At 36.3% G+C, this 25,874-nt stretch overlaps 1 protein-coding gene across 1 annotated transcript in view; it reads right to left on the bottom strand.

Annotated features, from left to right (window-relative positions):
- ARHGAP15 (Rho GTPase activating protein 15) overlaps positions 1-25,874 on the bottom strand; it is a 631,814-nt gene that overhangs the window by 516,412 nt on the left and 89,528 nt on the right. Inside the window, exon 5 of the mRNA XM_062199545.1 lies at positions 17,092-17,181. Coding sequence (XP_062055529.1) covers positions 17,092-17,181 — 90 coding nt within the window. The remainder of the gene's footprint in view (positions 1-17,091; positions 17,182-25,874) is intronic.

The raw sequence follows: 25,874 nt of genomic DNA, 5'->3' as shown, positions 1-25,874 counted from the left end.
TTTTACTTTAAAAGATGAAGTAGCATGTATTATTATCAATATGTCACTTTATATGGGTGGGGTTATTTAAAAAAAAAACTATGCATCAAAGGACATCCTAGGGAATAATGGGGAATAGATGAATTACATTCAATTTCCTAACCACAAATTATATATTTTTGAAAACTGGCTCTTCCAAGATTCTGGGGGCTTTATCCAGTGCAATGAAAATGTCATGGCTGAACATATATTTTCTAAAATAACTACAAAAACTATTAACTCCTAGAGTTTGAGGTGACTGAGTAATTTCATCCTATTTTTTCATCAGTTCTGTTACTGAATTAATGTAACATGGATTTGGATATAAACTGCATTGAAATTTTAAAATTTAATTGAATTGAAGTAATTCAAATTAGTTTTCCATCCAAGACAGAACAGACTTAGCATCATGAAGCTTTAACTTGAATATACTATGCTTATCTTTAGATTTAATTCTGTAAGCAAAAACCCAGAAAGAAATAAATGAATTAAACCTTTTTATTTACATATTTTTCGAGCAAAGGAAACTAAGTTGATGGAGGAAGGTCTGGGAACTGCATGTTCACCTTATCCAAGTCAATGTCTCTAACCTTGAACATCCTGGGAAAATACTCAGCAGCAATAATAGCACTTTCAATATGTACATTTTGCAAAACTAAAGAAAATGTGTGAATATTTAATTCCAAAACACAAAGCAACATGGACTTCATGCTTTCTCTTAACTAAGATTCAGGATCATTTTAAACTTTTAGAAAGAAACAGAAAAAAAATTTGCAATGAAAATATGACAAATACCATTTTCTCAGGTCATTTGTGAGCTTATCCATCAGCAGCACAGAAATCAAATTTCTTTTCTCTTCCCCAGAAACTCCTGAAGTGCCAAAACTTTTAGGCTATGTTTAGATTTTCCAACTGTAGCTATATCTGCTCTTGTGTCTTACAGCCCAATTTTTGGGTTAGACTCTCTATGGTTGTTGGCCTAACCATGATCTGCGATAATCCTGGATTCTGGTGGTCTGAACTATTTTTAAAAATAACATGGTTATACAATTTTCTCTGTTTTCAAGAGGCCAAGGAAGATACTATCTTGAAGACTTTGAACACACTGTTCCATGAGCATTTTCTGTCATTTTTTTCCCTTGTAAATTTTCAAGCCAAATTATGTTGCCTCCACCTAATGTTGCAAAAACTTTGGGTGAAAGCCCAATGTGATTCTAAGACTCTGGTATGATTCCGTGTAACCTGGCATCCTTCCTGGAAGTTAACTTTGTTAGGCAGCTATTTCTATAAACAAACTGAGTAATAGAAAAACTCCATGACCAGATGAATGCCACTATCCTCATTTTCTCTACAATCCTATAAAGAGCTGGTGTTTAGTTGTTAAGTATTGCAAGTTGACAGCATGAATTGTGGTCCCAAAATCCTTTAAAAGGTCTCTTATGCTGGTCAAAATTTACTTTCAAAATTGTTGTTATTTCTCATAAAAGTCAAACCATTAATTTTGTCTTTGGATACTATCTGTACCAATTAGCCATTGCTCTGTAACAAACTAGCCCAAAAATTAGTGGCTTAAAACAACCACCATTTATTTGCTTGTAATCAGGAATCTGGTAGCACTCAGATCATCTCATATAGTGGTATGATCACAAACCTGTACCTCCACTACTAAGTGAGGCAGCACACTGATCACTAGGAGTATTTCTGGATAATGTTCTTACACTGGGAGTGTTCATCCAGAACTATTCAATGCCTACAGCAAGTCCGGTCGATGTTGTAAGCTCCCGGATTCTAGTGTTACATGATTCAGAAAATTCAATGAGTAATTAGGCAATATCACCATGAAGTTTATCTTACGCTATGCTAAGAGCCTTAAAACAGAGGAATGTAGGTTGTCTAGGAAGGCATTGTCTCCTGAAGCAAATACTTAGCAATTGAAAATCAGCTCTTGGCCAATTCAGAACGAGTAAGTACCTGATCACAGAACAGCAAATGACTATGTGACTTCAGCTTTCTAAAATGCCCCATGTATTATTAAATTCACTGAATCATAGATTGGGCAACAATCTATGGACAGCGTGCCATGTTCATATTTTTGCCCAAGCAGATCCACAAATTCTCATTTTATCTTCACTTTTAACAACAGTGCCTCTGAGCTTGCCCCTATGGCCTCAGGCTAGCCTGGGGAAAAGAACATAGACTGGTTGTCAGACAGGAGAGAATGGCTTTGCTTGTTCAGAGGGTTTCAAAGAGACAGTCTAGAAGATAGGAGAGCAAGAAATCTAGCAATATCAGCAGACTTATGATAGCACAAAGCATGCTTAATGTAATGCCTACCAATGAGTAAGTCAGTGTACCATATGACTAAATTAGTTTAAGTCTTCTAGCCTCTCTCTTTAGGTAATTGAAACTGGCACAACAGACCTATAGAGTGGATGGCAGGAAGACAGAGACTGCAGAAGTCAAACACCTGGGTTCCCTCTCACGCTGATACAACTCCTACAACCACTTTCCAGAGGCAGAAGCAGACACTGAGCTTTTCAACACCACTCAGGTGCTTGGTGGAAAACTGACTATCTTAGACATTTTCATCATTGGGTGAACACTGCTCCCTTCTCATCGGCACTGACATAATCTGTGGATGTTGGTATGCCTTCTCTGCCTACATAGGATCATTCACAATGCTGCCTCAAATCAAGTAAGTGAAGCAAAGGCAACACATGGACAGTATTCTTCCTAAATTCATTCCTTGGAAGCAATCAAGCCAAAAGTCAAATATTTTTTTAAAGTCTCAGCTAAGGTAATAGCTTAGGAATAGGACCCTTTTGACCAGGGTACAACATTCAAAGATAACTGCAAATTCAGTGAATCAATACATGGTACATAATCATTATATGATGACACATGGCAAAATATCCCCAGTAGTTAGAATATATGGGTATATGCTTAAAAGTTCTAAATATCGGACTCTGGTGATTATAAATGCTTGTTCTTAGGATGGGGTAGAAGTTTCCTTTCACGGAGATTAGTATCATGAACTTAAAACCATGAGCACTGCTCAATAACTAGGGATACCCAAGATATGGGTCCGAAAGCAAATAAAATGGTTAATATAACCATGTGGATGATTGTTCCTAATTATAAGGAAAAGATAAGGTTTCTTCTGTATATCAGCAGCAGGAAGAATCACTCTGAAACTCAGGTGATTCTCTGAGGTGTACTCTGGTGCTTCCATAACTGGTCAGTGCATTGCTTGTCAACTGCAGCAAGCAAAGCTAAGACTGGGGGCTCATGTATGAAGGAGTGATTGGTCCCAGCAGGCAAAAACAAGACTAGTTATAGTCCTGACTGAAGATGAAGAAAATCTACTATGAGCTGTGAAGGAGGTAGGTGATGAGCACTATGTAAGGTCTCATAAACATTGGCAGCAAAGGTATATCTTTTTTTCCACTAAAACTTTCTTATTGGTTATTTTTAAGAGACTGAAGTCATTCAGTCTTGAAGATTCAGCATTTTAGATTTGATGTAAAGTATGAGTAAATTTGAACATTGCAGGCGTGGACTGCCTCAAATACTTGTTGTGTCCTGCCTCCCACCCTCTTATGTTCATGGCTACAGATGTAACTGGAGTAAACAGTTCTATATGGATGTCACTTCCCTTTCTTTTGAACTGACTGCATCTTGTCTCAAGCATATCCCACATACCCTTCAATTTCTGCTGTGGATATTCTGTGGTTCTATGGAGTAGACCCCTGAAAGAGCATTCTAGGCACTCCAACCCATGTACAGCCTGAAAATCAAGATGTAAAGACATTACCCATCCCAAATGGAACCATAAACCAAAAGAGTTGAATGCTGATGGAAAACTGCTTTGTTCTATCAATACTTGGGTAGAAAATTCTGATGAGCACCCCAGCTACATTGTGACCAAGTATTAAAAGCCTTTGCATTGGTTTTTCTTCCCTCTGTTTCACTCTTGCTTGTTCTTAATTTAACCTTTCTGAGATACTTCACAAATAACTTCATTGTAACACAATTTATCCTCTCAAATTTTGCTTTCAGCCTAAGCTTAAGGATATACATGACAAAATTACTTACTTAAAAGAATGCAAAACTATCTTCCTATGAAAGAAAAGGATTGTTCCTCCACTGAGATACAGCTGTCACTGTCATAAAATTTAGCATAAACAAATACACCATCAAATGCCCTGCTATAAAATGGAACATCCAGCAATTACATTCTAAAGGATTTAAGGTGACATCATTCATTAGAGTATATGAATGATCCTCTCGACTAAATGGGAATTTAGTGTTAAGTAGCTGTAAAAGCTGCCAAAAAGCAAATGTTATTGAAACAAACATTAGCAACTTATGACTAGAACCTTAAGCCTCCTGAACATAGCTGCAAGGTTTATTATCTCTATTATGGAGCCATGAGAAACTACCCGAAGATTGCAACCAAGTCTATTAGGAGAATAAATTACTTGAAATTTTATACTTCTAGCTGGAAGAGATAGGGACATAATCAGTATTGATTTTACTTTCTTTGCAAGGTTTTATTATTGTTGTTGTTCATGCCCTCTTCCTAAATATGGGTAGATTGGAGAATGTTCCAAGGTTGAGAATTGAATCAGCTTCCCAGAGAAGATGAGCAATATTCTTCCATGAGCCAGATTAAATGTTCTGAGGAAGGAAGCCTGGTAAGTGGCAAATGTGGTTAGTAACAAAGGTAATATCAAGTATGTATTCACAGAGTGAAAATTTTATTAAAGAATTTAAAAATAAAATCCAAAATCTTATTTTAGGTATAGGCATTTCAAGTTTTCTTGTGAAGGATACTATTCGTTCAATATCACGGTACTCTATATTTAGAGCAGTAGCTGTTTTTTTATCTGACTTCTACTCTAAATCACTAGAATCTAGTTATTAACTATTAAACATTATCCCTGGGAATTCAGACTGGAATTCAGACTTTCCTTCTGGAGCATTTTAACTCATTTTCTCTTATAATTTTGAAAGACTTGTGACACATAAATATCTATCTTAAGGGTCAGAATTTTCCCTATATAAAGTGAACCATTCTATAATTTTTTTTTTTACAGACAGAGTGGACAGTGAAAGAGAGAGACAGAGAGAAAGGTCTTCCTTTGCCGTTGGTTCACCCTCCAATGGCCGCCGTGGCCGGCGCATCTCGCTGATCCAAAGGCAGGAGCCAGGTGCTTCTCCTGGTCTCCTATGGGGTGCAGGGCCCAAGCACTTGGGCCATCCTCCACTGCACTCCCAGGCCACAGCAGAGAGCTGGCCTGGAAGAGGGGCAACCGGGACAGAATCCGGCACCCCGACTGGGACTAGAACCTGGTGTGCCGGTGCCACAAGGCAGAGGATTAGCCTGTTGAGCCATGGCCAGCCCCATTCTACAATTATTAGGAACTTAAAACATACTGAAATTGTAAAAATAACTTAAATGGTCCTGATTAAGACTCAGTTAATGCATTCATTGATGTGTGAGAATCATCAAAACTTCTTAAAGTGTATTGTAACTCAATTTTTTTTAAAAAAGTGGAATATAAACTAAATAATACTTTCCATTTAATTTGTAAACCCATAAAGGAAATTTCTTAAGTTTCTGAGTCATTAACAATCAATCCAATTTTGTACTACAATAATTGAGTAGGAGGTATTCTTGATTTTTATGTAGCTCTATATATTTTTCTATTTTTTTTTAAAGATTATTTATTTGAAAGACGGAGCGAGAGCAAGAGCGAGAGAAAGTCTTCCATCCACTGGTTCACTCTTTAAACAGCTGCAGTGGCCAGAGCTGTACCAATCCGAAGCCAGGAGCCAGGAGCTTCCTCTGGGCTTCCCACATGGGTGCAGGGGCCCAAGGACTAAGGCCATCTTCTACTACTTTCCCAGGCCATAGCAGAGAGCTGGATCGGAAGTGGAGCAGCTGGGACTCGAACCAGTACCCATATGGGTGGCAGCTTTACCAGTTACACCCAGCTCTGGCCCTTTTTCTATTTTTTAAAAAGATTTATTTTATTTAAAATACAGAGTTACAGAGAGAGATAGGGAGGGGCAGAGAGAGAGAGAGAAAGAGTGACAGATTTTTTCATCCTCTGGTTAACTCCTCACATAGTTACAATTTGCCCGGGCTGGGACAGACCAAAGCCGGGAGGCAGGAGCTTCTTCTGGGTTCCCCACGTGTGTTCAGGGGCCCAGGAACTTTGGTCATCTTCTGCTGCATTTCCAGGCATATTAGCAGGGAGCTATATCAGAAGTGGAACAGCCAAGAATTGAACTGGCACTCAAATGGGATGCCAGCATTGCAGGCACTAGCTTAACCTTCCATACCACAGAGCTGGCCCCTATACTTTTGCTTTTTCAACAGTATAAATTATATGAGTTCCAAAATCAAACTCAGTGAATGATAACTTAAAAAATTCATGTTTGGATCCAAATGAAGGATTACAGCATCTCATGTAGATTCATATTTAAGCAAAATAGCATATATTTAGATTCAATAAATCTTCTTAATACTTGGGTACATACTTATTTATATGCCAACAGAAATGAGTGTCAATAACATTCATCAACTAACAACAGCCAAGAGAACCTTCCTTTGATGAGCCACATGAAATACACTTTCACATTCAGGACAAAGATAGACCTGAGTATCTTACTGTCTCCCCGAATCCTCTTCCCTGCAAGGAGACATGGAGAAATGGCTGCCTAGATTAATGCAACCCAGGGTCAGAAGATGGTGATATTTGTAGTTCACCACATAAAGCCCTTTGAGCGCCTGACCACAGAACCCAGTCAAATCCAATCAGCAAAGTCAGTGCTGAAGCGCCAAGGAGCCACCAGATGGCAGCAATGCTTCTATGAATAATGCAGCATTTTGTGCAGTTCATTTAAGATTTCCTATGTTAATAATAGAACAATCCTACTTTAGCAAAAGGATAAATGTGTTTGTAACAAAGCCAGCCATTTTTATATCACCACTTATATTTTGTGAGGTCCATTTGTGTTCTAATATTTGGGTCCCCCAATTTTAATTTTCATATGCATTAAAAATTAAATTGCTGGTGAATTTCATTTTAATGCTGTGATAGAAAAGGACTGTGGCTTGAAACAAACATCTTCCTTTCTGATGGACAAATAACATCTGCAGTTGTAAATGTTCCAGTATAACTGTCAGAAGAGAAGGGTTTCATATAGTTCTCTGCCACCTTCATCAGTGTGTCCTTCACATTAAAAGAGTTGTGTATATACTCCCTTTCCATGAATTGATTTCAAATCCATTACAGATCTCAAATATAAGAAGCCTACTTTTTACTTTCTCGTAGGTGTGGGAATTTCCAAATGAAACACTCCTAAAATTCAACTGCAAAACCAAACACTACCAATGTCTTTCTAAGTTACCTGGAAAGGTAATTCTCAGGATTAGCGTTTCTTTTTCTTTCTGAGCCATTTCAGTATTTTGTTAACTCTGCCACTGTATATCTTTTGTTTTGCACATGTTCACCCAAAACATAAGACTGTTAAGGGTATTTATTTCTTTTTAGAGAGGAGCTATTCCTGGACCTTAAATTAACCTAACATTTCATTTACAGCACTAGAAGAAATTCTAGCAGTCTCACACAAATTGATTTCAACTCTAAATCGTCCATATAAATGTCCCTTCCTTGGTCAACTCACTTCATATAGATCTGTCAACTGAACAGAGTTCCAACAAATTCCTTCCTGATTCACTTCCTCCACCCCCAATATTAGCCATTTCATCTCATTCTTTCACTTAGGCCATCTCTCAATAACCTGTTTTGTTAAAATAAAAGAGGAACCTCCTCCCCTCTTCAAATACCAACAATCCTTAACTGTGCTGCAGCATTTTATATCCTTGCTTTGAAATATTTTCAAATCAATTCTTAGTAATACTTTTAATTATTGTATAGACAGACTGCATAAATTCTACAAGTGGCCTCTTCAGTTCTGTATGAATCTGTTGACATTTTCCTTTCCTCTTAAACTCAATATTGTAATTTTTAAAATTTATTTCAAGTCTTTGTTTATAGCTGCTTGCTTAGTCATTTTCTTCTACTGCTTTAAACACTGCTCTGAGGTTACAGAGGTTTGCTTACCACTACTCAGATTTTCCTCCTGCTCAGTGGCTTGTGGTATACAAACACTGTAAATATACATGTATAGATGCATTTTTCTCTTCCTTTCCGAATCAGCCTTATATTTCTAAAATCAGAATGGCATTGGCTATTTATCTGCCAGTGATCCTATGCTGTCCAAAACCACCCAATTTTATTCCTTCTTGTGTCACCCTTATGGACAAGCTATAAAATGTGGTACTATTACTGGGCCCATCTATTATGTGCTATCATTAGAGATTAAGTCCTTCCTTTCTCTGGAGTAGGCTTGCTTGCTGTTTAAAACAAATCATATGTGGTATGAAACATGGCTGCTCTCTTTGAAAAAAATATAAAATAAGAAATTTGACGCAGATAGGAGTGTTGGTTTGAATGCTATCTTGCCACCATCCGCATAATTTTTTCTGTACTGAAAAAAAAAATAATACCCGATGATTCTATTTCAATTTCATGAAATCCCTAGGTGACAGTGGCTTCTTTGGCTCAGGTTGGGTAGTTTGCATGGCTTGCAGTCTGGGTTTGATCCCCGCATGGTTCAGTTGCCTCCCTCTGGTCATGTGAACATGGGGAAGCTACTGTTAGCCATAGGAGCCCAGGGATGGCACAGTGACCATCACACCTACTACCAAAGCTTCAAGAAGCACAGTATGTTCCAGGAGGGAAGTGATTCACAGTATGATATCAGCAAATGAAGGAAAGCATGCTGTATCCAGCCTAGTGTCAAGCTAAAACCCAGATTTGACTGTAAATGCACAACTCATATTTTGGAGCACATATAGCTCATTGTTCCAAAAAGCAATGTGAGATGAGCTAACCTGTGATCCAAACTCATTAGATTACACACATCCATTCTTCTGCTATAACATTAGAAACCAAAAAGTGAAACTGACATTTCTTTTCATTTTTTAATTTTGATTGATTTTTTTTAAACTTAAAATCCTTATTCCATTGACTAATTAGAGATTAGGATGTACTAATAGAACTACTGTCAGTCTTTATTGTCACTTCATTGTATCTATTTTGATGATAGTTCAAAGAAAAATGGGTTCAGTAAGGTACCTCTATTGGAATAATGAAACTGCACAATTGAAAACATATCCTCAGAGTCTAAGGCTTATACCAGCAGTCTTCACAGAATAACCCAGGAAATGATGGATCTGGTACTGTTTTGCCTAATAATATAGTTAATGTATACACATTAATGCTAGATTCCAGATTATCCTCGAAAAAAAAAAAATAAGGAGCTCTAGTATTTCTCGAAACGTAGACCTACAAAAAAGCCATTGTTTCCCAAGTCATGTGGTAGGAGCCCAACAATCATGTTCTTCATCTGACAAGTAAGCCTCCCAGCAATTCCTTGTTCCTCTTTCTCTTTTTGTCAAAGTTAGTATGATCTTCAGCTATCATCTACATTCTTGGAATCATTTTATTTTTGCCCTCAAGTTCTCTTTGTGGTTGATACTATATATCCCTGACATTCATACATCAAAGCCCAAAATTTAAAATTGTATCTTTCCTTTATGAAATTTCTGTGTAATCTCAAAGACAAAAATGGGGCTGAAATCATGAAAAATAGTATCTCCTTTCCTTCAACAAGAAAAAAAAGTATGGTCCATATATCTCTACAGGGAAACAGTGTCAGCACTGCCTATCTTTCATAGTTGCTGCATTTGTCTCTAAGATACCTTCTGCAAGTCACTATTAGACAAAATGCTTTTCCAAAAGTATTAACATGGCTGATATTAATTAATTTATATCGATTAGATGTTACATTAATGGTACTATTTACATTAAAAATATTAAAAATAATGTAAGTAAGGTTTGAGGACACACAATTTTTGATACAAAGCAAATGAAAAGATTTTCACAAGTTATATTAACTGTTAGTGTATTGGTTAAGTTCAGAAGGTAGTTGAACATGCGGAGTTAGGTCAGAAATTTTGAGCTGTATTTTATAGATAGCTGCCTCATCTCAATTTTTCTGAAATTCATATCTGGAATTTCTCTTAAAAAAAAACTGTGTGATGATGTGGTTAGTTGATGAATGATGATACCCTGTTTCATTAAATGAAAATCATCCCTTTGCAGTGTTTTTTTTTTTTTTTGTAGTTGTTTTCAAAATGCATCAAACATGGGATTGCTTCATTTTAACAGTAGCACAGATATGAGGTAGGTGTAGGAAGGCCTGTTATGTTATTCCTTTTGTGTGACAAACTAAGGAAGTTAGTCAATTAAGAAAAGACCCTGTCCTGATTCTACATGACATTACAACTGACATACCAAAACTGGAACACACTTCCCTAGGCTCATGGGCTCTTCCTACCATACCTTCTGAATAATAGAGGAATATCTAATAGGTAGATAAAATGACTGGGGAAAACTTATGCAGCAAAAAACAACTATTTCTCTGACTCTGGTTTATTTTTAATGTTATACCTTTTAAAATGCTGTAATTCTCCAAAGTGTAATCAGCTTTACTAGAAATCTAATGCACGTACGAAAGTGAAGAAACATCTCTTTACATTTAGTTTAACTATAAGCATTGAAAAATGAAAGGGAAAACTGGTAGAAGCTCAGATTTATTTTAAACTGCCACTTTTAGCACAAGGATATGGATAAAAACAAAATACTAGCAGTTCTCCTTTTGGCTTAAATTGGCATTTTCCAAGATGTTATTAAATTATCTTTACATTAATAAACTTTAGTATTACTTAAAACGTTTTAAGCTGAGACATATTCATATCAGGAAGAGCAATCAAATTATGTTTAAATGTAGTGCATATCTATGGAAAATATTACATGAATATATTTAATAACCATCATAGGCAGAAGACCCCATCCAAAGTCAGAAAAGCAATGTGAGTAATGATAAATCTATTCTGAAGCCTATTTGACATTTAGGGATAGGATCTGTCTCAATTTGCATGTATTTTTAAGATGTTCATCTGTTTATTCTATTTGTTTGAAACAGAAAGACAAGAAAGCAAGAGAGACAGAGAGACAATCAGAGATCCCCAACCCACCACTCTTCTCCCCAAATGATCACCACAGCCAGGGCTGGGCCATGCCAAATCCAGCAGTCAGGGACTTAATCCAAAGATCCCACATGGGTGGCAGGGACCCAACCAATAAAGCCATCACTGCTATATCCCAGTGGAACTGGAAATGGATTGTGGACTCAAACTCAGGCTCTGCAATATGGGATGTGGTGTCCTAACTGGCATCCTTATTGCTAGACCAAATGCCTGGCCCATATTTTTAAACAGGAAAAGTGAATCTCAAGTCCAGGACATTCAGCTATGCTATATTTTGAAGTTATAAGCTAGTAATGGGAGGAGGAGAAGAGACTTTAATCTTCTGAATTAGGGCCGGCGCCGTGGCTCAACAGGCTAATCCTCCGCCTTGCGGCGCCGGCACACCGAGTTCTAGTCCCGGTCGGGGCGCTGGATTCTATCCCGGTTGCCCCTCTTCCAGGCCAGCTCTCTGCTATGGCCTGGGAGTGCAGTGGAGGATGGCCCAAGTCCTTGGGCCCTGCACCCGCATGGGAGACCAGGAGAAGCACCTGGCTCCTGGCTTCGGATCAGCACAATGCGCTAGCCGCAGTGGCCATTGCAGGGTGAACCAGCGGCAAAAAGGAAGACCTTTCTCTCTGTCTCTCTCTCTCACTATCCACTCTGCCTGTCAAAAAAGTAAATTAAAAAAAAAGAAAAAAAAGTCTTCTGAATTACTTATTTTTTTTTCTGCATTGCAAGCGTATGATTGATATATTTTAATCAGCCATAATTAATTGGTAGAATACCCTGTTTAAAATCTGTAATCTATAGAAGACACCAATGCAAAAAAAAAAAAAAAAAAAAAACTGAAGGCCTAGTCATTTCTGGCTCTGGGAAAAGGTAAACCTTTAGAGTATAAATGATTTCATTATTTAAATGAAGAACTATCTCCTGTCTCATGCTATGTAATGAAAAGGACAAAGAAGACAGAATCTTCTTATTCTTTATCTCTTATTAACACTCTGGAATCTTGAAGAATAGGGCCTATATCGAGGACACAGTTTTCTAAAATTTTTTATGAAAATTATTTATATTAAATATTGTGTATTATATATTTAAGTTATAGGTATACATATAGTTACCACAACTCCAGCCTTAGCAGTAACAATTTAAGAAGCTAAAAAGTGACCAGTTCTCTGGTTTCCTAGATATAAGGCAGTAGGGGATTTAGTTTCTATCTTTGTACTTTGGGCAGAAACTGACATATATGGTGGCCAGCACTATGGCATAGTAGGTTAAGCCTCCACCTGCAGTGCTGGCATCCCATATGGGTACCAGTTCCAGCCCAGGCTGCTCCACTTCTGATCCAACTCCCTGCTAATGCACCTGGGAAACAAAAAGAGGATGACCCAAGTGCTTGGGCCCCTACACTCATGTCAGAAACTCAGAAGACGCTCTGAGTTCCTGGCTTGGATTGGCCCAGCTCTGCCCATTGCAGCCATTTGAGATGTGAACCAGTGGATGTTAAGACCTGTCTCTCCATCTCTTTGTAACTTTGCCTCTCAAATAAATAAATAAATCTTAAAAAAATAAACTTACTTATATGACAGAAGTTAAGAACATTTAAGTGCTTAATTAAATAGCATAGAATTAATTATAATACTTTGGGACTCTCATATATTTGATATCTCCATGGAGTTTGAGGTGTCTTTTAGAGATGTATTGGCTATCCATTTGATGGGTATGTCATGAACTCTGTTTTCCTAAATTTAAAAAATAAATGTGATTCTGAGAGATTTACCTTTCAAGGAAGCATGGAAACCTAAGTGAAAAAAATCTTTCTTCAATTCTGAAACAAGAAGATATTAAAAGCAAAAAAAAAAAAAGTTATTTTTGATCTTAAACTGCTTTGCAGCCATTTTCCCAGTTGAACTTCCTACCAAAAAACTTTGTAAGTGCCTGGTATACCCAAAGCATGGAGAGAAGAAGGTGGCAGTGGTACTGCGAATATTGTGGATGCTGTCTGACAATACTGCCATCCTTTAACATGGTTTTATTTAGTTATTACAACTATCTCTCTGTAAATGACATTTAGGATTATTTAAGATTATGTTGTAATCCTTTTAATCCTTCGTGCTTTAAATTTCAGGCTAAACACCAAAGAGCAAACTAGCACTTAGCAGGAATGTTTAAAACATGTGATTTGAACATAAATCTTTTTATTCACTCTTTCCCTGATGAAGACTTAGTGTTGCTCTTAGGTTAACTCAGAAAACTTGTATCACAGTTCATTACAAATCATTCGGTTGCTAAGCGTTTTCTCAAGCTACCTCGGCTCTGTGATGGTTCTTGACAGTTCTAGTAAAATTAAACAAAAGTTATTGCAATGAACATGACTAATTTATTTTAGAATTTGTATGACCTTTTACAATGTATCCTTCCAAATTTGTGTATGTCCAGAAATGTTCTCCAGTTCCTAAGGTCAAGCTATTACATGCATGTTTATCATACACACATGTAAATTGTATAAACATATGTCAGCATACATAAGTATTTTAACATATATTATGATGTATCTACATATACTTTATTGTAAAAGTCTGTAACAATATTTTAAAAAATATATATAACATTATTAAGAAGCACCAATTAGACCAAAGATGGCTCTGATATAAAACAGGCAGACATTCTTAATCAGCAAGTGAACATCACCCTGATTTACTGTGTTGGTGAATACTAAACCTTAATATTTAATTAATGTTGTCACTGTTATGCTACGATGTACCAATCAAATAAGACTGAATCCACATCAAGGGTTTGATAGGATTTTGACTACGAAACTTGGCTTGCAATACAAAGAAAATGAACAACACAAATGTACAGATAGCAAGTACAAACAAATGAAATCTTTCCATTGATTTGTGTGTCACAAAAGTGTGCTTCAGAGACGTGAAGCGTTTATATATACACACAATTTTTTGTTTGTTTTCCTATTCATTTTACGTATGGCTTCTCTGCAGACATTGTAATTATGTGGCATATAATTGCTAATCCATCAACCTTTTAAAGACAGATTTCAAATTTTAAATTATTTCTAATTTTGCTCTTCTTTGATTTTTCTTGAACCAAAAAATCTCAATAGTCATTTGCTATCTGTAATCTATAATTCATAGACTGAGATTGAACACCAAGCCTAATTCAAACTTGGAATTCTAAAGCTATTTCTGATGTAGCACATCAGCTGAAGCTATGACGGTCTTTCAGTCAGGAAGAAACACTTCATTATTCTGTAGGTAATGAAACCCTTGCACACACACACTCACACATCCAACAATGCCTTAATACCATGTTTTTGAGATATAATCATGTTTATTCTGATCATTTGAGAGTTAGACCAGCTAATGTATCTAATCAAATATTGATGCAAGTCATCTAGATTTAGCTCTCTGGCAAATCCTTCCCGATGCTTTTTCGTTAACAGAACTATAAAAGCTATTTATATTGTTCTTCACAAAAGGCTTACTCTTATAGTCTGTCTTTGGACACACATTAGTAAACGTTATCTAAGCTCTTGTATTGAGGTAATGAAAAGATTTCAGCATGATGGGAAAACTAAGAGATTCACGTACAAAGAAAGAAGCAGAAAATGAAACTTTTTGTTATTCACAATATGCTTATAATCATCTCTTGTTTGTCTAAAGTACACGAGACAAAGCAATATATGTAAGAACATCAAGGCCCCTTGAACTGTTTGGTTACATTATGAACAAAATTAACTGACAAAGGGTTTTCAATGAACTTCAAAAATAAGCAAATCTTTAGCAAAATAAGAAGAGTTTTTAATGATTTAGGAAGTACCTATATTCAGATATAATGAAAGAAAAAGTGGAAAATTAGAACAGGAGATGGTTATTCATAGTCAGAAAAAAATTAGGATGACGTACATAGAAATACGAGTGATATAAGTGTGCATATATGTATATTATATTCATAGTAACACATAAATATTTTTTCTTCCTTATTTATATCATTCATTCCATATACTTGACTGCCAACCTCATTTGTCATCTAATGAACTTTTTATGGGGTTAACAGAAGAAACTGAAAGGGACTGGATTAATCTCCAAGAGTGTCTATTGTCCAAACGTAATATATTTCTTTCATAACTTTGGTGATTGGAATACTAAACTCACTATACATAGTAAGGTTACAGCACTTAGCTTATGAGTTTAGTTCAAAACTAGTCATGTTGATCATTGAAGTATTGATCATTGATCATACAGACCAGCATTACAACCTCTAAATTTTGTTAATTATGGAAGAGTGACAAAAGGTAAAAAGTTGGAAAAAAGGTATCTATCATAACTCCACAGTTCCTCACTTTAAAACAAAACTTATTCCTCCTTCTTGATTCTGTAAAGCCACATGCTAATCACTTTTGACTTTAGACTATTAATTTCCAAATGTTTGCGTTTTGATTAATCAACTCTCTCACACCCTTCCTTCCTCTCTCTTTTCTTTTTTAAATTTTATTGTGGTTGACAATTGTATATACCCTCTGACTTTTCAAAAGAATTTTATTAATATAAAGAGAACAATTTTCATGTTTTTCATAACACAATTCTAAGAAGATAACCATACTTCCCTCCCTCCCTCCATCACCCCTCCTTCCTTTTTGTTTCTCTTTAATTTTTGCAACAACACACTTTCAACTTATAATCACAGGCTTAATGCACCACTAATCATAATGTTCAACAAGTAAAATGCAGAAAGACCACTGTTTCCAAGGAATATAGACATGGACTATATATTTTTAAGTTAAAGTCGACACCTAAATAAAATGAGAAACAAAATATTCAATACCTAAATAAAATGAGAAACATAAAATATTCAGAAAATGTAGAAAATGATTTTTAAACTGTTTGTTTTAAGTCTCAAACATCTGCAGTTATTTGAGATATACCTGAATTGGCCCTGAAAGATTCACACCAAACACAAACCAGTTTTTTCTCCCCATTGAGAGAATAAGAAGTAAATTTCTTCTACCTATGCTTCCATGAGACCCAATATATTCATTTTAGCAAAGTCTTTAATAACAGAGCTTACTTTTCTCTAATATCCTAAAAGCTCTTAGAAGATACTTAAATTAAAAATTTATAATGATCTGATTTCTTTGGCTATTAAATCATAAAAATTCTAAAGTATACCTATAAAAATACTGGCTACTTTGGAAATATAAATGTAAAGTAAATTTCATACAAAGATAGAAAAATTTTCATAACTTATCAGCAAAAAATCATGCTGTATTTTATCATTTTGGCAATATCATTATTAGATATTAGAAATATTAGAAATATTAGATTTGTTTCAAGAACTTCATCTGGTTCTCCCCAATCAATGGGATGTGAATCTAATTGTTAGTTACTGTTATTTTCTAAAAAAAAATTTGAGGATGCAATATGAAAAACCCAATTTTTATAGCTGTTCAACTCTCTCCATTCCTGTACATTATCCTAGTAAATATAATTATTGATTACAAGGCAGGAATGGCAAGGAATAGCTTATCATTAGTGAATCTTAATTTGTGTATATATGAAAATTTTACTTTAAACCTGTTTGATTCACACATTCCAAGTTTGAACCCCAAACAACTATCAAATACATTACAAAATTCAATATTTTATGTGTCAAGTTAATCAACACACAACATCCATTTTGTGTCCAAACAGCAATCAGTCACCAGGGAAAAACAATAACACAAACCAAAGATTCATCAGGGAGGAGGAGTCAGCCTTTCATAATGACCTTCAGTCAACTAGTTCATGTACGTGAACACATCACAAGAAGGTCGTCTTATTTTGATTACTCAAGAGAGTTCAGATTTACAAGGAATAATAAAAATTGAATATATGTAGCATTCTTACCTGAAAGACATTCTTTCTGCTTGATTTTTCCTTGGTCCATTCAATATATGCCCCACATAAATCCACACTTTCTGGTTTGTGCCCTGTTTTCTGAAGCAAAAATGAAATAAGAAAAAAAATCATTAGAGATGCATTTCAGAGAAAATAAGAGTTTATTGAGTGAGCAGCTATACACACTTATGATAGAAAGCCTACATTTTCCCCCAGGGATAACCTAATTTGTAGGAATCTTCAGTTTGGACTTTATAAATTTAATTGTCTAAAAGTATAAGCATACCTTAAAATATTTTATTAATTATAGACAATAAGGAAAATGAATATTTCAAATGCTTACATTTTGAGTTTTTAATAATTGTAAAAAAATAAAAGTTCAAAATCTATTAAATAATATTAACTAATTGCTATTAAATAATATAACACAAAAGCATTTAAGTCACATACTTAGAATTTAGTATGATAAATTTAGAAATGATAAATCATAGTGTAATGGAACTATTTTATAGTTTTAGCTTTGTGGCTTTATAAAAGCTCCTTGGAATTTTACTCTGTCACCTAGAATGTTGAACAGCTACTAACATGTTAACAAATTCAATACATATTTGAGTGTCAACTATTTGTTTAAAAATTCCCTATTGTGGTCCTTGGGAAAGACCTTCCAATCTCTGGCTCCTGTGGGTATATCATTTGCCTAACTACCTCCAATTACGTTCAGCTGTGCAGAATTACTTCCCTTTTGAATCAAAAAAAGAGAGATTTACCACACCTAACCTGGGAGTGTCATCTTTGACACATCCTCAACCCTGAGGAACCAAACACAGCTCTCAGTCCACACTCATCTCAAGCCTCTAAGGCTCCATCGAAAGCAGACAGTCCACTTAATATAGAGCCATAGTGTAACAAGAAAAAACACCACAGTGAAGAAACCAAATATCTCCAACATGCCAAACAACAAACGCAAAAACCGAGGTAACAACAACAAGCAAGATACTATGACACCCCCAAATGAAAAAGACACCCCAATTCAAGATTATGAAGATGAGATAGAAGCAATGCAAGAAGCAGATCTCAAAAAATTGATAAGAACATTAAGAAGTTCTCAAAAACAAATTCTTGAACTACAGAAATCCTTAATGCACAAGATAGAAAATCTCTCTCGTGAAAATGAAATATTAAGGAGGAATCAAAATGAAATGAAACAACTAGTAGAACAAGAAACTGTGATAGTGACGAGAAATCATAATGAAATGAAGAATTCAATAGATCAAATGACAAACACATTAGAGAGCCTTAAAAACAGAATGGGCGAAGCAGAAGAGAGAATATTAGACTTAGAAGACAGAGAACAGGAAAGGAAACAGGCAAACCAAAGAAAAGAAGAAGAAATCAGAAATCTAAAAAATATTGTCGGGAATCTACAGGATACTATTAAAAAACCCAACATTCGGGTTCTAGGAGTTCCTGAAGGCATGGAGAGGGAGAAAGGATTAGAAGGCATTTTCAGTGACATACTAGCAGAAAATTTCCCAGGTTTGGAGAAGGACAGAGGCATCTTAGTACAGGAAGCTTATAGAACCCCTAATAAACATGATCAAAAGAGATCCTCACCACGACATGTTGTAATCAAACTCACCACAGTGAAACATAAAGAAAAGATCCTAAAATGTGCAAGAGAGAAACGTCAGATTACTCTTAGAGGATCTCCAATTAGACTCACAGCAGACTTCTCATCAGAAACCCTACAAGCTAGAAGGGAATGGCAAGACATAGCCCAGGTACTAAGAGAGAAAAACTGCCAGCCCAGAATATTATATCCTGCAAAGCTCTCATTTGTGAATGAAGGTGAAATTAAGACTTTTCATAGCAAACAGAAACTGAAAGAATTTGTTGCCACTCATCCTGCACTGCAAAAGATGCTTAAAGATGTGTTACACACAGAAACACAGAAACATAGTCACCAATATGAAAGAAGGTAAAGGAAGGAAACCTCACAGCAAAAGATCACAGGAAGCTCAATTTCTCTTTGACATAGAATTAAACTCTGATGCTCTGTTAAAGCAATGTGTTAAAGTAATCTATTATGTTCTCTTGATGTCTGTTCAATTCTAATTGTTCAAAAACAGCTGAATTTTTATTAAGAGCTATGGGTTATTTAAATATGTGCTTATTTTCAAAGATTTGAAGAATCACCTTGTAACAATGATCAAATCTGGTCTATGTTATGTCATGATTTTAAGGAATCTTATTTCAACCAGATATTTTGGATTTTGAGCCTTCTTGGCATTCTTGACAGGCATTCAAAAAATCAAAGTTTCAAACAATCTGGTCTCTAAAAATTTCCAGTAAATCCTGGACTTTGGTTTTTCCAGTTTGGGCCCAACTGAAAAAATCGAAGGACCTATGTCTCTCATCTTATAGAGACACCAACTAATCAGTCTATTTGGATTATATTAGAGGGACTGTCAAGATGTGATGTGGTACCAGACTTTAAGTTTCTATAATGGAAAATGCTATTAATACAAATGTTTGAGAATTAAAAAGTCTAATGATCTTTTGTGTTACTAGACATGATAGTTATATTAATGAGAAAGTTCCAGAGGCCTAAAGGGTTAAATAATTGTAAAATCCTACAGGTACTTTCAAAAATACTGTGAAGTAAGCAAGTGCCTCTTGTTGGTTGATGAGTTTATAATTTTAAACATGTCATCCACAGTTATATATGATTTGCTGCTCATAAAACTAAAGCGTTGTTGGTTCTGTGTTTAGCTGTCCTCCTATAGGTCCCTATGGACTTTTTCCAGCCACTTCTATTGTATTCAGTACTTTGGGATGGCTCTGTAAACAGATGAAGCCAATAATGTATTAACAGTACCAACTGAGAGAAAGTATGGTTAACTGAGGTTACTAAAAACAAAAAGCAATTCAAAACAATTGGCAATCTACAAAAAGAGTTAAAGATTTTAAAAGCTATTATTAAAATTGCTATATTGGTCTACTATGATATGTTATATGTGTGTACATATTGTATGTCCACATGGGGAAATTTTATTAAGAGTTTTATTTTAATGGCTTATGGATAAGATTGTCCATAAATTTAAGCTGCTAAAATCAATCAAAGATACATTTTAATTTGTGTGACCTGAATCTGTGTATCATATGTTTTAGACTTGTTGGTAGAAAGAAACTAAAAACATTTTATATGGTTGTGCTTAAGTTTACTGGTTAAACAAAGTACACCATGTTAGATATTTAAGAGGTGTTTTCAAATACATGATTCTTAAAATTTATAGAAGGCATTGGACCTTCTGGTAAATGTTTTCTTAAGTTGTTCTCTAATGGTTGAAATGGTTTGCTAAGTATTCATGTGATATTGCTAATGTCAGCAAGCGATCTAGGACTTGCTCCCTCATTTCTCTATTCTAAGTCCAACTTGTTCTTTCATTTCTCTATTCTCTTCAAGGTAGGAAACTAATTCTATTATGAAGGAATCTGTAGGATGCACAATTTAATCTTTAGACCTTATAAAAGAGATGGCTAACATTTTTCTGTAATAGCATAGCCAAAATAAGAACTTAAATAATAATCTCATAGCTAGATTCACTTCGCCATCAGCGAAGTATACAGTAAGTAGAAAAAACCTCCCTTTCAGACCAAAGGGAAAGAAAGTTTTAAAGTGAGAATATAATTTTCCTCATGGGCATTGTCTACCTTAGAAAAACTACTACAGAACATGCCTGTGACTATAGACTTGTAGTTCAGGCCACCAAAGATTAGAGATGGGACTTGGGCACTCCCTTGACTTGCATCCTCTGGTCTGCTTGAACACAAACCAGGAGGAAAAGAAAGCTCGGCATCAGAAGCAATGGGTGGCAGGCCTATTAATGGCTGATCTGTACAGTGATCTGCCCTCAAGGAGACCCAACAGGCCAGTCCACTGCAGTGGCTTTCAAAGTGGTAAGCCTGGGCTTCAGCAGAAGTCAGCTTGTGAAGAGCCCTGGCAGCTCTGCCAAGAGTTGGATCACTGGAAATGGACCTGCCCTGGAGTCGAAGGATGCCCAGGTCAGAGCCACAGATCTTATGGCTCCAAGCTGAAAAGCCCTTCACTCAGCCCAACTTCCAAAGTGACCACTGCAGCTGAGGGGACAGCCAAGCAGGGTCAGCAACATTGCAGGCAGAACTGTAAATTTCTTGTTAGAGATGCCACCTGCCTTTACCTGGCCTGCTCTCCTCCTAGGCCAGCCAAGTAATGAAAGTCAACAGAGTGCCTTCCCCTAGGAGGTTCACACCTCCCTTAGGATGTACCCCAGGTGAAGAGATAGATAGGTCTGGGCCTCTTAACTTACAAGGCCTAAAGCCCACCAAATTATTATCAAGCCCCTTCTGTCAGGTTCTATTTGCCTCTCAATCAGTAAACTTAACTGTAGCTTAGACAGCACCTTTCTTAGCTCCTCTAATAATGACTCTGTCCTTTTTTCTAGACCCTGTCTAGTGCACTTGGGCCTCATTCCTTTGTAATCATAACCTCTACTCTGCCACCAATGGCTCTACTCCCAACCTGTGTGTACTGATGGTCCTCTTCCCCACTTCATGCTGTATAATTGTTCAAACCTGGTAAATGCCACTCTAAGGATCATTGGTTACTATCCTCACTCTGTCTTTTATGACCTTGTCTAAATATGATCAGAGTCGGCAAACTTGGAAGGTTCCATAGCCTTGGCAACTCATGACGACAGCGTAGGATGGTTACTGGTGCCATAAACTAGAGTGTCAATTTGTTGGGTCAACAACAGGAGCCACTGTGCACTTGCTCCTCATGTGGGATCTCTGTCCTTAATGTGCTGTACATTTTGATTTAATGCTATAACTAGTACTCAAACAGTATGTTTCACTTTGTGTTTCTATGTGGGTGCAAACTGTTGAAATCTTTATACTAAATTGATCTTCTGTATATAAAGAGAATTGAAAATGAATCTTGATGTGAATGGAAGGGGAGAGGGAGCGGGAGAGGGGAGGGTTGCGGGTGGGAGGGAAGTTATGGGAGGGGGAAGCCATTGTAATCCATAAGCTGTACACTGGAAATTTATATTCATTAAATAAAAGTTAAAAAAAAATTCCCTATTGAGTCATTTTAAGACTATACACATATTTCTGTAATTTTGTTGAATGAGTTTAATTTAGACCCAAAAGTTTTAATGTATGCTTAAAAATTATAATGTATTATTTTGTAATTATTATTATCACCTATGTTTGCCTCTTTCTATTTTGATTCAAGTGAATCATATTTATATAATTTTACATTTTCCAAATTCCTATTATTAAACAAAAGTTTACCCATTTGGGAAATTTCTGTACTATTTTTCAAACAACTGTGGGATTCCAAAGACTCCAACTATTGTCATGTGGTATGAGCTACTCTAGGTGTCTCTACAGTTTAATTTAATGATTTTAAGACATTGTCCATAGAGGACCTTAAACTTTTAGTATACAAAAGTTATAATATTTTAGCTCATATTCTAATAGTATGAATTTACATTAAAATGTGATATTATGAATGAACAAAAAGAACGTTACACTATCTTTCTGCAACTGTTGTCTTATAGCCACCATGTCATTATAATAGAAACAAACTATTCTTCAAAAGCCAGCAATCTGGTTCTTCTTGTTTGGTAAATAATGAGGTTCCCAGTTTTTGATAACTCAATTATTACTTTTGTGTAAACCATGTACATGTATCGTGATAGCTTTCTTTGTTATTTAGTAGTAACTTCATGAATGACCCATTAAAATGAGTCCCCGACCCCTAAAAAATATTCTGACTTTATCTGGTTTACCCTATGCTCTGATCATTATTTTGAAGATCACTAATCATGATGATGATGTTCATTGTCAAGTAATTAATTATGAAGATATATGTAAAGCAGCATCCTTCTGTTAGAGGCCATTACATTTTTGGGATACTCAGAACCAACAAAAATATTACTATTTTTAATTATTTTTATTATTAGACTATTACACTGTAACAAAAGTGCTTATCCTTCCCATGTAATATAGTAAGAGAAAAAAGTAGAATTATTTAATGGAAGAAGTACCTTTTACATATTATTAAGCATTTCCATAAGTGCTTTATAACTATTAATGCATGTGATTCTTACTATTGTATAAGCGAGATATTATTGTGATTACCACGTTACAGAAAAGAAAGCATATCCAAATGGCTCTTGCTTGGTTAAATCTTTCCAAGATAACACAACTAGAAAGAAAGGGCCAGAATTTAAAGTGAACAGTGTCACTGTAAAGTCTGCACTTAACCACTGTGCAGCCCTTGAACACTGAATTGACACAGTGGTCCTACTCATGCTACAACCTATAGAGGTTTGGGAAAAGCAATGGCTTTCTCACTGGACTCCAGGATGGACATATTGATCTTGTTTTTGTCCTTCTCTGCTAAATGTGATCTTGCCTTAGGTCCTCTACACCACCTGTTTACCTGGAATACCTCCCAATCTGCACATGGCTGACTCCTTCTTACTCGTCAGCTGTCAGCTAATGTCACCTTGTCAGAGATCTTCCTTAACTGTCTCACATAAAAGAGCGCTACTCCAGCAATTTTGGTTGTTCTCAATCCCACAACTTATTTTGATTTCACTGCAGCCCTCTTCCTAACTGAAATTAACATATATATTTTTGTATGCTGACTGTCTGTGTTTCCCCCACTAGAATTAAGCTCCCTGAGCTAGGGCCTTGTTTGCCTTTCCCTCCACTGTTTTTTCCCAATGTATGGAACAGTGCCTGGCACACAGTCGTTCAATGAATATTTGCTGGATTCATGAATGAAGGAAAAATACCAAAATATAGCTAGCTTTTGTGCTTTGGAAGGAAGGTTTGGGTGTCTTAAAATTCTCAATTTTACAGCAATTAAGATTTGCATTTTTTAAGCAGTTAAGCAGTCTTCAGTTTGTGATTTGAATAAATGATAAACAGTTTAATGGATTTACATGTAGATTGAATGTGATACTTCATGGAATTACTTAATAAACATTTATTGCATGCCTACTATGTTCCCTGTGATAAACCATACTATCTTTTTGACTCTGTGTTTTGACATAAAGAAGATACTAACTCTTTTATAACCCCATACACACACTGTATGTTGTAGCACTGGAGGCATCCTACAGATAAACAGCAATCTAAACTTTCACAGTCTTCCCATCATCTAGCTCTGTCAATCTCTAAATGTTCTCACCAGCATCACAAAATAATCCCATTACCCTGGCACGCAGCTGGACTTGTTGGTAATCCCACCTCTGCCTGCCACAATCAGCAGTCTCTTGGTGCTCGCTCATATGAACACTTACTACGTGGCCTGACTCCTTTATCTTCTCTCCATTGCAGCAATCTTCCTTCAGCTTCCCATCTAACAAATCCTACCTTCTGAGCTTTTTACTATCACCCTGTTAGGTTTGTTTCTGATACTATTGAAGTTGGCAACTTCATTCAGGGTCCCAAGTCCTTCAAGCCCTTGCTGGTTTCACCTCTTTTCATTTCCAGGCCTAGTCCCTAATCAAACAGCCTCTTAAACCACCCATACCTCCAATGATACTTCTGTCATCTATTTGTCCTTCTCATATAATCTTCCTCATATCCCCTAATTCAAGTATCTTTAGACTATTTACAGTAGCAACATTACATCCTTCTGCTGGGCCTCTGATCCTGCTTGAAATTCTGTCCTTTGCAAGCATTTTTTGTTCCACTTTCTCTCCTGCCTCTTGATACCTCTTGCCCAAAGCTTTAGCTCTTACAAGTCAGTCACACCAAAAGGTTTTCTGCTTCACAAAGATGACAGAGTCCTTGGCTGGCGCCGCGGCTCACTAGGCTAATCCTCTGCCTGTGGCACCGGCACCCTGGGTTCTAGTCCCAGTCGGGGCGCTGGATTCTGTCCTGGTTGCTCCTTTTCCAGTCCAGCTCTCTCCTGTGGCCCGGGAAGGCAGTGGAGGATGGTCCAGGTCAGGTCCTTGGGCCCTGCACCTGCATGGGAGACCAGAAGAAGCACCTGGCTCCTGGCTTCGGGTCTGCATAGCGCGCCAGCCGTAGCAGCCACTTGGGGGGTGAACCAACAGAAAAAAGAAGACCTTTCTCTCTGTCTCTTTTTCTCTCACTGTCTAACTTTGCCTGTCAAAAAAAAAAAAAAAAAAGGTGACAGAGTCCTTGTGTTATAACATTCACAATTCTAGTCTGGACAATCAAAATGGAAAAACACTAAACTTTAGTGATAGCTTCCTATGTATTTTGCTGTCTGAAAGCATTATATTGATTTCTCATTTATAAATTACAACAATCTTGTGAAACTATTGCATGGGAAGAACTAAAGGAGCAAGGGGAAGAATGCCTTATGTAAGTGCTTGCATTAAGATAGGAATTCACTCATACTTGACTCCAAGTTCCAAGTTCTTGATCATAACATAATAGCTGATCTCCTTCCATACTATTTCCAACAAATGCACACCAAAAGCAATGCTGTTTTCAGATCCAAGAATGAGAATTCACCTGGATTTACCATTTCTCACTTTCTTTTCTGATGCCAAAGTTCTGGACCTCAGCCTCTGACACTGGTTCACCTGTGTAATATCCTATTCTATTCCCTGGGCATTTGAGTGACCTCTAAGAGTGTCAAAGTTACCTGGTCTCAGTGCTGCAGAGTGCATAAATACCTCACAAAGCATGTCTGTCTTTGCCTCAGAGAGAGAGATAATCCTTCTGCCAAAAGTTGTTTTGCTTTTGTTTCTAAT

This window comes from Lepus europaeus, chromosome 1, assembly GCF_033115175.1.
Source record: "Lepus europaeus isolate LE1 chromosome 1, mLepTim1.pri, whole genome shotgun sequence".
NCBI lineage: Eukaryota > Metazoa > Chordata > Mammalia > Lagomorpha > Leporidae > Lepus > Lepus europaeus.
The sequence above is the reverse complement of the archived record's forward strand: the minus strand, read 5'-3'. Positions and strand labels throughout refer to the sequence as shown.